The 13284-nt window shown below is 50.4% G+C and overlaps 1 protein-coding gene across 1 annotated transcript in view; it reads left to right on the forward strand.

The window, feature by feature from the left end:
- The first annotated feature begins 3406 nt into the window (after positions 1-3406).
- Positions 3407-13284, forward strand: part of LOC142576317 (uncharacterized) — a 77415-nt gene continuing 67537 nt past the window's right edge. The window contains exon 1 of the mRNA XM_075686396.1: positions 3407-3529. Coding sequence (XP_075542511.1) covers positions 3518-3529 — 12 coding nt within the window. The 5' untranslated portion in view covers positions 3407-3517. The remainder of the gene's footprint in view (positions 3530-13284) is intronic.

Consider the following 13284-nt stretch of genomic DNA (forward strand, 5'->3'; position numbering starts at 1 on the left):
GAAGCCCAAATAATTACTGCACTATATTGTCGAAGGAAGCAAGTCTGCAAGCGTAGGTGGCACCGATAACATAAACTGAGGTAAGTTCGGCATTATGTTAATGAGAAAACGGCAGTTTCTGCTAACCTCCACCTTCTTTACGCAAAAGCAAAGAAGGCTCATCCTGCCCTTCCACTTGGTACGATCGTAATCACTGGGCCATAGCTGCATAATGCACTGCTTACATCTCTGCAATGGTCAGCGTTGTGCAGTGCTTTCATCGTGGCCGCCGTCGTCGCCGCCTTCGTGAATTATCGGAACACCTCCAAATTAGTAGCGATGCCCCGTGATATCGGTGAATCATTGAACGACAGAATAAGATGCACTGAAACATGTTTTAATTACAACCTGTTTGTCAATTGTCTATGCGATTACTGGGCAATCACTTTGGAGCATGTTGGATTGTTCTGACTTTAACTGGAATTTAGCGGAACGTGCGAACTAGCGACTGCCCCTCCCTCCCCTGTGTGTTTCTTTTTCTACGTCCTGTTTGTTTATAGTGCTCTGAGTTTTCATAATAATGCATTACCAGATAGCCCAGCTATCCATCCTCCCTTGATACTTCACTGCGCCTTCGACGGCAGCGTGGTCCCCCCCTACGCGAGTTCAACTTTACTCTGCTGCTTGTGGCTGGGCGTCACTCTGACGAACGCCAACGGTTTTCGTATCGGCGTGGCGTGCAAGTTTTGGGATGGCGATGGGACCATAAAGCACATCATTTTTCTCTGCACTTCTTTTGATGAAATATGAGCTTTGTGCGTCGCTTTAAGCCAATTTTCTTCGGGGCTCTGAATATGATTTACACGCATGCAGCAAGGAAGGTGATGAAGTTACCGACGACTTGTACACACTCTTCCAGAAAACAGTGGGTAGTTCTTGAGAACAATGACCTAGATTCTTCTTATTAACCATTTTATTTCTCGTACTGACGCCGCTGATTTTGTTAGTGGCGCAACAAGCACGCCATGCTAAATTCGATACTCAGACCCAACAAGTGCCTGTGTTGCGCCATATGTTCGCGGTTGCTTATCTTCCTCAAGAAGCGTGCACCCGTATTTCCTCAAGAGAATCAATAAACTTTTTCAGACAGACTTACCCTACGTCGGTACACTGCAGTGATTGCGTCATTTCGAGAGTACGCCTGAAATTTGGTCACTGCCATAAAGAGCCGCTAGGACTGAATGATGCGCCGCCCTTCCCCTCTTCCCACCCATTGGCTCCAGGCTCCATACTCCTAGCATACATGGAATGTTAACTCACGATGCACATTCTTTTCCCTTCCCGCGATTCTTTAGTGATGCCGCAATAGTTTAGCGCTCAGTGTTATGTCAGTAAGGCAAGAGACCAACAGAGCACATTTAATTGCTCACCGACGGAGTCTGGATGAATACGTTGAACCATAAACTGACGCAAAAAGCAGGAAGCGTTGCGTCAATGTTTCTGTTTTGTTTTTCTGACTTTAATCAAGTTGCAAGGTCTCTCCGCGGCTCAAGCCGAATTAGACAGCGTGTCGTACCTCACTGTCCCACACACACTAAAAAGAAGAAAATAAGCTTTATTAAAAAGAATGGTCCGGCAGTTTTTGTTGTGGTGGCCTCAGGTGGCGGCTCGATTTCCGTTGGCTCGGGCGGCATCTTCAGCTTGCCGGGCGGCCCAGAGCAGGTCTTCCAACTCCGAAGTTTTGAGAGCCGCCTCCAGCGGCTGTGACGCCGACGGAGAAGGCTCCCGGTGGCCCCCGCATCTAGGGCGGCGTCGGGAAGAAGCGAGCTCGAGGCTTCCTGAACGCTAATAACGGCCGCGGTTGTGGACGCGTCGTTAAAGGCGGCGGTTTTAGTACCGTTGTTGCCGGCGCATTCCCAGAATATGTGTCGCAGCGTTGATCTCTGACCACACGCTTTACACGCATAAGTTCCGTATAATCTTGGGTAACAGTGCTGCAAGACGGCCGGTCTAGGTGTGTGTTTGGAGCAAGCGTAAGGTTACGGCCTCGTTCCTGTTTAATCTATCGTACGGGGGCGGGGACGTGCGTCTTTCGAGTCTGTAGTGTTGGGTGAGGTCTCTGAACGTGGTCAGGTGATCGCCCCACGCCCACTGTAATTCTTGTTACAAAGCTACTCTCGCAGCTTTTAGCCCAAAATGACCATCCAGTTTCTGTATGTTTCACTGGAAAACGAAGTTTGATTTGATTTGATTTCATTTGATTTCTGTCGGGGCGTCCCGATCCGACAGATCCGATGCACCGCGCTTGGGGGCGGAGGCGGCAGCCACATAATCTGCGGCGGCTCGGCGTGTGAGGCCTCGAGCCGTGGCGTGGGCCGCCTCGTTAACCGCAAGCGGGACATCGGTGTGTGCTGCGGTCCAGAGGAGCAAGACCGTAGAATTTTGGGCCTCCGAGGGCAATGTCGAGTCGCCGTCGTTACCGATTTGGAGTATGCGGGCCGCTTCCCGCGAGACGCAGCCGCGGCTTCGCACGCGGCTAACACACATATATTTTTTTCCTCGACTATGCGGTCCGCGCAATCCCGTCTTTGCAATTATTCCCGCAATTTAAAATTCTTCTACCGTCTCAAAACGTGGTTCCTGTCTTAAGAGGATGGTTTGTGACATTGAATTTTGAGCTGCATTACGAAAAGGAAAGTTGATGTCACAACATTACGCGTCGCGCCAACATCAGCGTATTCTGGTACACAGGCTGACAATCGCGCAACGAGAAACTGGGCAGTGCAAGTTACTAGAAAACAACCCGCACTGCGTCAGCTAGACCCACACCTCATCGCTTCACGCGCGTTACACCCGCAACGCATTACTGTCATCGAAAGCGATCTCGACGACATCTGGCGCGCACGGCCGGGGCGTCGCGCACATCATAATCCGCACACGCTGTGGCCGAAAGAACTGCGCACGCACGGTGGACCAGCCGGTCGCCCGTAACGGTCAAGCGTGGCCCGTGACCACCGCGTTGTCAGGCGCTCGCCTTCCGGTTGAAAGGAAACGGTCTTCCGCGGCAGGGGGGGGAGGAGGGGGAGGGAACCGCCGAGGACGAGGAGGAAGTCCGGTGCCTTTGCGTCGGCGGCGAGCGGCGACCGCGCACCCGCAGACGCCACGGGCCGAGAGGGGCTCGAGGGGGAGGCGGCCAGGGGAGAAAAGCGCAGTGTTAAAAAAGACGAGGGAAGCGCCGGCGACTTGGGCGGCAGCGGGCAAGCGAAAGTGGCGAGGGCCCACAGCGGCAGGCCGGGCAACGCGAAAAGAAATCACGCTCGTCACGTGACGGCCGCTACCGCGGTCTGGCCGCCCAGAGAAAAGGGGAGGGCGATTGCAGTATAAATGCATTTTGGCGGCCCCCGACCGGCCGCAAAACTGTAGTGACTCTCGCTGGGTAATCTGTGCGACTGACTGTGCACGCTCCTTGTGCCGGTGCTGGTGGACCTTTACGCACTCGACCGACGGGAGGAGGAGAGAGAGACGACTCACCGCTGCCATGTGTTCTTGGGTGAGTGTGGCCAGCGCTGATTCTTGCTCGGGTCGCCGGCCCCGGTTCTTCAATCTGTCGCCCGAGTGAGTCGGGTCACCGGCGGCAGAGCCATCGGCCCACCGTGTTTCCTGCGCCCCCACGGCTGGATTGTACTCCGCGGAACGCGACGAGTCCCGATCCGAGTCTCGCCGTCACGTATCAGTCCGCAGAGGATGCGGAGGGCCGATGAGCGCGATCGCCAAGGATGAACGGGATGCGCCGCCCTGAGAGGTGCTCTTCCCCGTGCGCTTAGGGAGCCGAACGGCGCAGCCGGTTCGAAGCGGTTCCGAACGGTTCAGAGCGTGCCACGCTCGGCGCGCAATCCCCTAGACGCGTGCTGACGGAAACTTGCTGGATATCATACCGTACATGATCAAATTACAAGAATCCTCAAGGTATAATGAGCAGCTGATCCGAGAAACGTACCTGTGAAAGCCGTCGAACTTCAGTGTGTAGCTCAGGCACGAACACTAACATTTGTTTCTCCAAACGGTTCCATGCCTTATAACTCTCAGTCGCACGTCGTAGGAATCAATCGACAGATACGTTGAATGCGTTTATGGTGGAACCATTTGAATTTAGCGGCAATCTGTCTATAACATCTTCGGGGCATGTGCACTTCCAGATAAAAAACGGTGCATTCGTGCGCAGGACTTGTCTTTACCTCTGGCTCACCTGTGAATGCTATTAACCTGATGAGAGAAATGCTAGCGTTAAATACAGCACGCTGTACTCGGATTACCTACTACCACCAAGATAGATATGAAGTTGCGATTGTAATAACCAACTGCTCTTTCGAGAAATCACAGTTATAGTCTTGTATATTTCGTTATGAAGGGTAACAGCGTTAACAGACGGAACACATAGGCGATGGAGATAACTCTACAGGTGCGCCGACTTGAACGCTACATTTATTGTGACGCAGTGCTTGTCTCGTCAAATTCTTTGTGTTTTTTTGTCCGTCTGTTCGCGCTTTTATAATTCACAGTGCAGCCATACGAACTCGCCCAACTTTCTCTCCTTTGATCTTGTATAGTGTGGTCACAAGGGCACCTTTTCGTAGCAGAAACAAAAAGGAAAAAATATCACGTTATTTCCATGTCTGCACATAAAAACGGCGTATAATATAGCTACGTCGTTCAACTGGAATTGGGTCTCAGTTTCACAACACTCGCGGCTCTCTGTACTTAGATGCATCATAAGCATGTATGTGGGTCGCAAGTGTGCAGCGGTTCGTGAAATAAGTCACGGAGTGTCGCTTCGAAAGCCTGAAGGAACATTCCGTACTCATGACGACAATATTAAATCTTATAGCTCCCACAATATTTGATCGCGTCGTTGTACCAAGTGCGCTACGAAAATGACTCGAGTATGTCAAGCAACGAAAAGTTCCGCAGAGATTGGTCCAGTCCCACATCAACTAAGTGAGAGACATAGAGAGGGAAGGGAAACTAAAATGACAGCTAGAGATGCTGACCTGGCCGTATGACAGGCATGCTTCTCCAGATGATTGGGATGAAGGAAAAAAGAAAATGCAGGAAAAACAACAATAAAAAAGAAAGGAAAAGCATGAACATGACGGACGAATGAACCATTCTGGGCAAGTGATCTGAAAGCATATCTTAAAGCATTTCGCCATGGCAATTACTGGTCGTTATTATATAAGGCCTAGCAAATCGGACAGTTACTTAACGTGCAGTCTCGGCTGCGATCAACGCTGCGTCTAAATGTATGCGAGCAGCAATGGCCTTCCGGGGTCGATCACTGTCGCTAAGCTAAGCTTGTTATATCGCCTGATCGTGCGCAGTTAGCCGTAAACGAGCAAGGCGCACTAGGAGAAAGGTTCTATGCCAAATTGAGTCACGCATCAGCAAGCGCACAGCGGCGAACAGCAGCAAACAAAAACAAACACGTTTTTCCTTTGATGGCAATTAGGGTGCCATCTCGATTTCTCGAGCTAAGTATATACTTCAAAGCACTGCACGTGCTCAGGGGACCGTCCTTAGATTACGCGCTCAACTGCTGTATTCGTTTTTTCATAGACTCAATGAGAGAGGACGGAAGAACATTAACGGACCTTATGTCCGAGCGCCGCTGACGCGATATCTTCGAATTGCCGGACAGCGCACGCAACCACCACCGAACCGCCAACAATATGGCACGGAAAGGAGCAACCTCTATTGACCCAAATGCTCTCGGGAGCACGAGCAGAAGACGGTTATCGCAGAGGCTCTTTAACCTGAACGGTACGTATGTAGTTTCACTAATAATAATGGCGATATAACGCGACGAGCGATCAACTTCGGCGTACGTAAGTGTCCCCGCTGCACGCGCGCGTAACGTCGATGACGTCGCTCCTGTACGCGTACCACTCCGGATCACACGAGTGCGCGCAATGTGGAAAAGTGTTCCGCGTTCTGCAGCAGCTGGCGGCCTGCGCCCAGCGAGTGCCCGGCAAAGCGATAATTCGCGTGACCTCGATGTATCAGCGGTCTGAGAGTTTGCATACCCTGTATTTCTTTCTTCACTTCTTTTATTTTTTCTCACTTTAATGCTGCGCAATATAGAGAAAGGCTGCGGACTGTGACGAAATAAGAGAACCAGGCTATCGGGCGAAGTAACCGCCTGCCTAGCGAGCGAGCAGGCCGACTGAACGCGAGTAATAAAACGACCGGGAGAGCGCAAATTCCATCAAAACACCGAGGCTTTAAAGAAAGAATCGGCTGTTGTAACGAGTCCGCTTGGAGCGCGAAAAGTAGTTGAGTGTGCGCCGTCGTACCCAAGTGGAGTGTACGTATACCGACTGTGCGCAACTTTCTCGACCCACCCCCTCGATCCACCTCCTTCTCGGCTGTCAGCGAAACAATGGACGGATTCCTCCTCCTCTCAAGCTCCCGCTGCTACCCAGTGGCCCGTCGTTGCTGGTCGCCGCTCGTCAGGAGTAGCCGACCGAGTTGAGCTCGCAACACCCGCATGCGGCCGCTACAGCCTGCTTCCGTTATAGTGCAGTAGCACACGAGTCGCGACCTCCTTCCTATTCCTCCCGCTGTCGGCTGAAGGGGTGCTCGTCCGTCACAGACGTCGATTAGACGACGCAAATTACGTTCGACGCTCTCTCGGACAGAGAGAGAGAGAGAGACCATATGGCGAGACAAGGGGAGAGGAGGCGATGCGAGAAATGCCAGAGAGAGAAAGGTTGGCGATCTCATAGACGCCGGTGGGAGACGCGCCTAATTATCGCGCGTGTCCCCACTCCGCCGTGCCTGCGGGCGGCCTTGGGAACCACGCCCTGCGAAGACGGGCGCGCGCGCGGTAGAAAGAAATGCGTTCGGCCGATCGGCCCGTGTCGCCGGCCGGCCGTCGCAGTTAAAGTGTCATTTTACAGAAAAGTAGGTTACCCGGAGTACAGCCTACGAACAAAGGTGGCCGCACTGGTAGCACTGTTACGCATACAGCAGCGGTGGCGACGTGTCCTTCGCTGTCCCCTTGTTCCGGTCGCATGGCCTCTGGTAGATACGGCAAGAGCCTGCGTTGCGTGCGCAACGTGTTGCGTAAGCATGTGGCCTTGCACTGCGTAATCTGGCTGATGAACCAATAGAATCCGATGTAAACTGCATCGGACTCACTCGACTTTTTCTTCTTTCACCTTCTATTCCCTTTATCCCTCTCCCCAGCACAGGGTAGCCAGCCGCACTGGATAACCTCTATGTCTTTCCTTCCCTTTTGTCTCTGTCTCTTTATATTGGAAAATACTTGACGGGAAATGTTGCGTAGGCAGTGCTTTTCAGCTGGAGTCACTCGAAACCTGTTCTTCCGGGTCTTCTCACTCTTTTGTCTTTTGCCCATATTTAATTGATGCGTATTGGAGTATAACAACGCGGTTCTATTTAATTATGCGAGGAAGTTGAAGTTGGGAGACTGAATTGGAGCACCTTAATTTGTGTAACCTTCCTAAACTATCATTGTATCCTTTTTTTTTTCTTCAGTGGCACCTGCCCGTATGTACCAATATCATAATGAAGTATAGTTCGCGGCACCACACTCCGAGATGAACGCATGTGCTTTCAAAAGTGTCAATTATGTCAGCGATAATGCGCAGTTAAGCGACAAGAAAGTATGTTGTACAGAAAAAAGCCTAATGCAAACACCGTTGGCATGTAATTTTACTCTTTCGCCGTACGCGCGGCGTTGGCCCGGTCACACACATTCGGTTGCTACCACTTTGGCGGGACCACTATTAGAAAAAAAATTGCGATCTCGTAGGACGAAAATGCGGCCATCAATTCCACGCCCTTGGAGTCTAGATCCTTTTTTTTTTTTTTTTTTGCTGGTGGTGTTGCTTCTGCTGCTGCTGTTATAACTTCTTTTCTTGATATGAAAACTGAGTTTACAGGTTCTGACCGTGCAACTGCGGCCTTTTCAAGAAGAGATTTGTGGAAATTGAAAGAAAAAAGAATATATAATGCGAGAAATACTATGCTTGATAGATGACAATCCACTCGCGTGAAAAAGAAAGCTTAGGAAAAGGAAGAAGGCTGATCTAAGTTACGACAGGTCGCTCGAATCAGCGTCTCGCCATCGATTTCAAGCCAACCTTTCTCGTTTTATTTTTATATTCCTTAAATTGTTTTAGTCACATGCTTTTTTCCGGACGCTGTTTGTGGTGCCTCCCTTGAAGCAGGAGCCCCGTGTACATTGTTGTTGTTGTTCCTATGCACATGTAGCACACGTCGGGGATCGGGCAGGAATTGGACGGTTGGCACAAAATGAGGGGAAGTTTAGATGCCTTCACCATTCGTTCCTCCTTTTTCTCTTCAGTGACCCGCTCACAAAAATCATTGCGTATCCGCGGCGCCTTCTGGTTACTTCAGTTTCGTAATGCTTATTGCTCTTGAGTATCTGCCTATATTTTCTAGGTTTATTTCTCCGCCAGTCGTGAAGACCTTATTGTACACGCTGCTCCGAGATTGCCCATTCGGAGAAAATAATAGTTTATCTCTACACAACGACTGACAATAAAAGCCAATGACGCCTGTGTGCTACCGGCGACTGTACTGACTTTCCACCGTTTACTTGATCGCTGCTGCAAGGAGCAGTTCTTTCGGGATATCCGCACACATCGGTACGCTCCGACACAATGGACCGAACAGCGAGGGAACAGTCGTTCCAGATCGGGGTGTGAGCCGGATAAAAGCAAACGCAAAAAAGAGAAACCCAGAGAAATTTAAGGCGATTTCTTAAGATCGGCGCGGAACGAAAACGGTGCCGTGGAAATGGGATACGACGAGCGTAATAAATGACGGCCACCTGTTGGCCCAACCGGACCGGCTGCTGAATCAAGTTGCCGCGAAGCGGTGCCTGCGGGTTCGTCGAATACGAACCAGGCAGTCAAGACGTTTGCAGCGACCTTAAGATAGCCGCAGGCACGTAGTATTCAAAGGCACTGATTTTATATGTAGTCGCGCGCACTGACGCGTTCGGCGTTAAGCCGCCAAGGTACCACGTGCACGCAAACACTCGTGCGCTCACACTGACATGTACAGATGTGCGCAGGTAAACACGCGTACACGCGCATGCAAAAAGACATCCACGCACAAGCCTGCATGCACACACAGGCACAGAAATGCACTCGCGCATGTAGGCACACACACACGCATAGACGCGCGCATACCCGCGAGCTTGGAACGCTTGGAATTGCACACGCTTACAGTATTGCGTGTAATGGTGATTATGACGCTCTTTGTCCGTGCCGGAGGATTTCACACGTTTCGAGATGCTCGCCCAAATACCATGCGCTTGCGAGAACGTGTGAAGTGGCAAACCTTGCGCGTGTTCTGGAAATGAAAATTACTAGGGCAGAGAATCTGGGTGCACCCGAAACGAAAGCATCTGAGGTCGAGCCACACGGGCTAAGCCTGTGGTTCTGTTACATCTCTACGGTGCACAAATTAAAAGGATTGTGACCTCTGGTTAACCTCCCTGCCTTTCTCTGCATTATTTTCTCTCTCTCTAAAAGGATTGTGCGGGCGTTCCACTGTACCGAAATATGAGTGGGTCGGCAGGTGTGAAACGCGCGATTGAAATAAGCTAGAACATCAACGAAACAGGTCTAAGATTTTATTCATAACGAAGATAGAAGCACTTTCTACATTCTGGGGAAGGAATCCGCACCATGCGAGCGCTAGTCTAAACCTTGCGAGCGCAAACAACCAGTCAGTATGGAATAATGAGTTGTACACCTTAAAGCCCCGAGGTAGTGGTTCTCTAACATTTAACCATTCAGGAATTTATGGGTTCTGATGACGATATTTTCAACGCACAATTGTATGCGGAGGTAAACAGTTTCAAGCTGGGAATGTTAACGATTAAAACATGTTATATTTTCTGCGGCGGAGAATCCGTCTTGCATGTGCCACGAGACAGCTGCAGTTTACTATCGATGAGAAAAACTGCCGTGGCGTATTGCAAACGATGGTGCTGACTTCAATGCTATACACACACACACACAGTTAGTGTGTGTGTGTGTGTGTAGTTAGTGTTCTTGAACATGCGTTCTGTACCTTTCAGTTTTACCTGAATTCACTCGAAGAAAACAGCTGGAGATACTGTCAGTCGGTCTGTGGATATGTGATACTCGGAAAAAGTGCAACTCCGTCAGAGTTTCTGCTCCCGTGCCTCGTAAAAGTAGCACACGCAAGGAAGGAAAAGTAGGGTACTGGGGACAAGGTTTTGCCTGCCTCTGCCACGGAGGCAGAGAAATTGGCACAGCGTCGAGAAATAGCCTCCTAGTGTCGTTGCTTCTTTGAACAATGCTGTTTGATTAACCTGTATGCGAGTGATTGCGTTGAAGTTCTTTAGAGGTTGCTGACACGAAGTTGAAAAGACTCAAAAAAAAGAAAAAGAAAGAAACGCTTTGCTTTAAAAAGCCCATCAGACCCTCGTCGTCCTGCTCTCCTCTTTTGAGCAGTAAGTTGTCAATTTTCTTTTTAGATACCCAAGAACAACATCCTTGGAAGCCACAGCAGATAAAGGCGGTAGCCTTGAATATAAGTGCAGAAAAAAAAGGAAAAGTCGACTTCGATTCGACACGCCAACACTTTGACCGCAATTTCGACGCCATTTGGGGGCTGGCGTGGAAAAAAACAAAAACCAGCGAGCATCACCAACCGGTCGAGTTCGCACACGTCGCAGTCACGATTGCGCGGGCGTCTCCGTGAAATCGGGGCACGTTCCTTTCCCGGAACAAAGGGACTCAGTGCGTCTCTTAACACCGCATGCGGAAACGGCAAGGTCGCCGCAGTCGATCAGGTGCCGCACGGCGGAAACCCCTGGCAATGCCTTCGGCTAAGCTTTTCACCCTGGACGTGCGGAAATAATTGCTGCCGAGCAATTCGCCCCAACCCGAAATCGGCGCCGAACTTCAGCCGTGAGCGTCGGGCGTGACCGGCGGGAGCGGGGTAATGACTAACAGATGAGCGCTGGTGAGATCAAGCCAAGCCAAGCGGGGCGGTGTCTATACGATCGCGCGATCACGGTGTATAGCGCGGCACGCCGGAAGTCGTCGAGCTACGTCGAGGGGTGTTCCAGATAATAACCTACCCCGACGATTAATGCGTGCAAAGAGGAAACGTGATGACCTCTTCCGGCGTTCTCGCCTAGGATTTAAACGGAAATCATAGTAAAATTACATTTTCATTGACGCCATTTCTAACGCTTATTACTCGCCTCCTAATTCGATCATGCTTTCTTCTGTTCTTAATTACCCTCATCCCCCCTCTTTTGGTGCCCCCGCTCTCACGTATGACAAATGGCAGTCTAGAACACCGGACAACTACGTAGCCTACGGAATTGCCAATTCAACGAAGGCAAACTCAAATCACGAAAGCCATAAAATAAAAATAAAAGCAGTGGCTGGCCGACTCATCGGCAATCAGCGTGGTGGCAATGGTTAAAATAGTCATAAATCCAAATCTAGCGAAGGCAGCCGACGTCATACAAGGGTTCGATTGCAAAAGACCTGCGCGATATGACGTATGACAAGATCTGATACGTCTGCGCACTGCTTTGAAACACCGGAGGGGGCTACCAATGTCCTTCTTCCTATTTTCCTCATCCGTGTTCCAAGGAATCCTGTTGCCGAAACAGATTGTCTTGCTCACTTGACACAGGAAAGAGAAGAAAATATTGAAATTACGGCTACCGCGGGCCCATTTGGAAAATTGGGTAACGCGAAAGAAGATCGGGCTAACTAAGGTTCATCGCGTGGAAGCACCACATGCGAAGTTCCATAGTGAGTCGAGTTCATATTTGACCCTAGCCCGTGTGCTTCGACTACGCTATGCAGCACGCAAAGCCCTACGATTGGAACAATGACCCGTTTTGCGCGTTTCTTCCCTAAAATCGCATTCCACCACTGCTGCGACGTTAATCGCCCCGAAGTGAACGACAGATAAGCTTTCAACATTTAAGAAAAGAAGAAGGAACGGGCGAGCATACGACTCCGCTTCCAGGCTTAACCAGTGCGCTTAACCGACGAAACACGAAGTTATCGATGCGCATTCTTTGTTCTGCCTATGCGGCTCTTACCAGAGAGTGGTGACTCACACATACATTACGAAAAAAAAAAGTAAAAGAAAGAAAGCGAGTGGTAAGGAAGGCGAGGAGCTGTTCTACTGAGAACCCATGCGCCCCGTTTCTGGATTGATACGCAGGAAGAAAATGAGCGAGACTGGAGAATGTGGAGGAAAAGGGGAAAGGAGGGAGTTATGCGCTGCCGGAAGAGAAAAAAGAAAGCTCAGGAATGCCTACTCTCCTCCTCCGGGCGTAACGTGGAATCGCGCCGCACGCCTTGGGCTCGTTATCAGGCGCTTAATGGTTGTAGGTCGAGGCACCATTAGCATCGGTGGCCCGTTTATGGCCTCCGTGTCCTTTTGTCTCTGCCTCGTAATTTTTTTATATTTTTTTCCCCTCTCTCGTCTTTCTAACTCTGGTTATTGCCATCACTGTCGCTTGGGCTTGAGTGTCATTTCGCCTATAGCAAAGTAGATGTGCGCGCGCGCGCGCGTTCTCAGCAATAAGTGGTGCCAAGCAGCCCCGCGATCGGTCCAGAGGCGGACCATTTCTGAACTTCCGCGAGTTTCTGGAAGTCCGTTTAGAGAGCATCCAATGTTGGGAGCTACCGCCACTTTTTCCTCGCCCTCCTTTCCTTTTCTATAGTACATCACTCGGACTACCTGTAGGTGAACGCTTGAGCACTTATTATGGACATAACGAACGAGAAGGACGAAAAAAAAAATGCGTGATGCAGCAGTGCGGGAAGCCATACTAGGAAGCTTGGAACCACTGAGTTGTAGGCGGCAGGAGACAGAAAGAAAAAAAGAAGAAGAATTGGGACGGCTTGGAACGGGTCACTGAGCACATGTACTTTGTGGGAACTGGAGTCAGTGAAGAGGATAGAAAATGTATTTTTGTTTGCCTACTCGCGCATGTCGCCAGCGTGCATCACATCATTTGTCTAGATCAACGGTCGCGAAAACCTGCGTCAATAACACGACGCCGCAAAGCAGGGCAACCCCCGCAGCCTATTGAACCAGAGGGTTGCTGCGAGCTACGGCTGGCTTGCCTTTATTTCGAGCTCTTGAGCGGGAATGTTGCTTTAATCCGACACTCGGTGATGATATCCAAGTACATCTGATTACCTTCAGCCGAAGGATACCTGAAACAGTATATCTGTT

This window comes from Dermacentor variabilis, chromosome 3 (assembly GCF_050947875.1).
Source record: "Dermacentor variabilis isolate Ectoservices chromosome 3, ASM5094787v1, whole genome shotgun sequence".
Lineage (NCBI taxonomy): Eukaryota > Metazoa > Arthropoda > Arachnida > Ixodida > Ixodidae > Dermacentor > Dermacentor variabilis.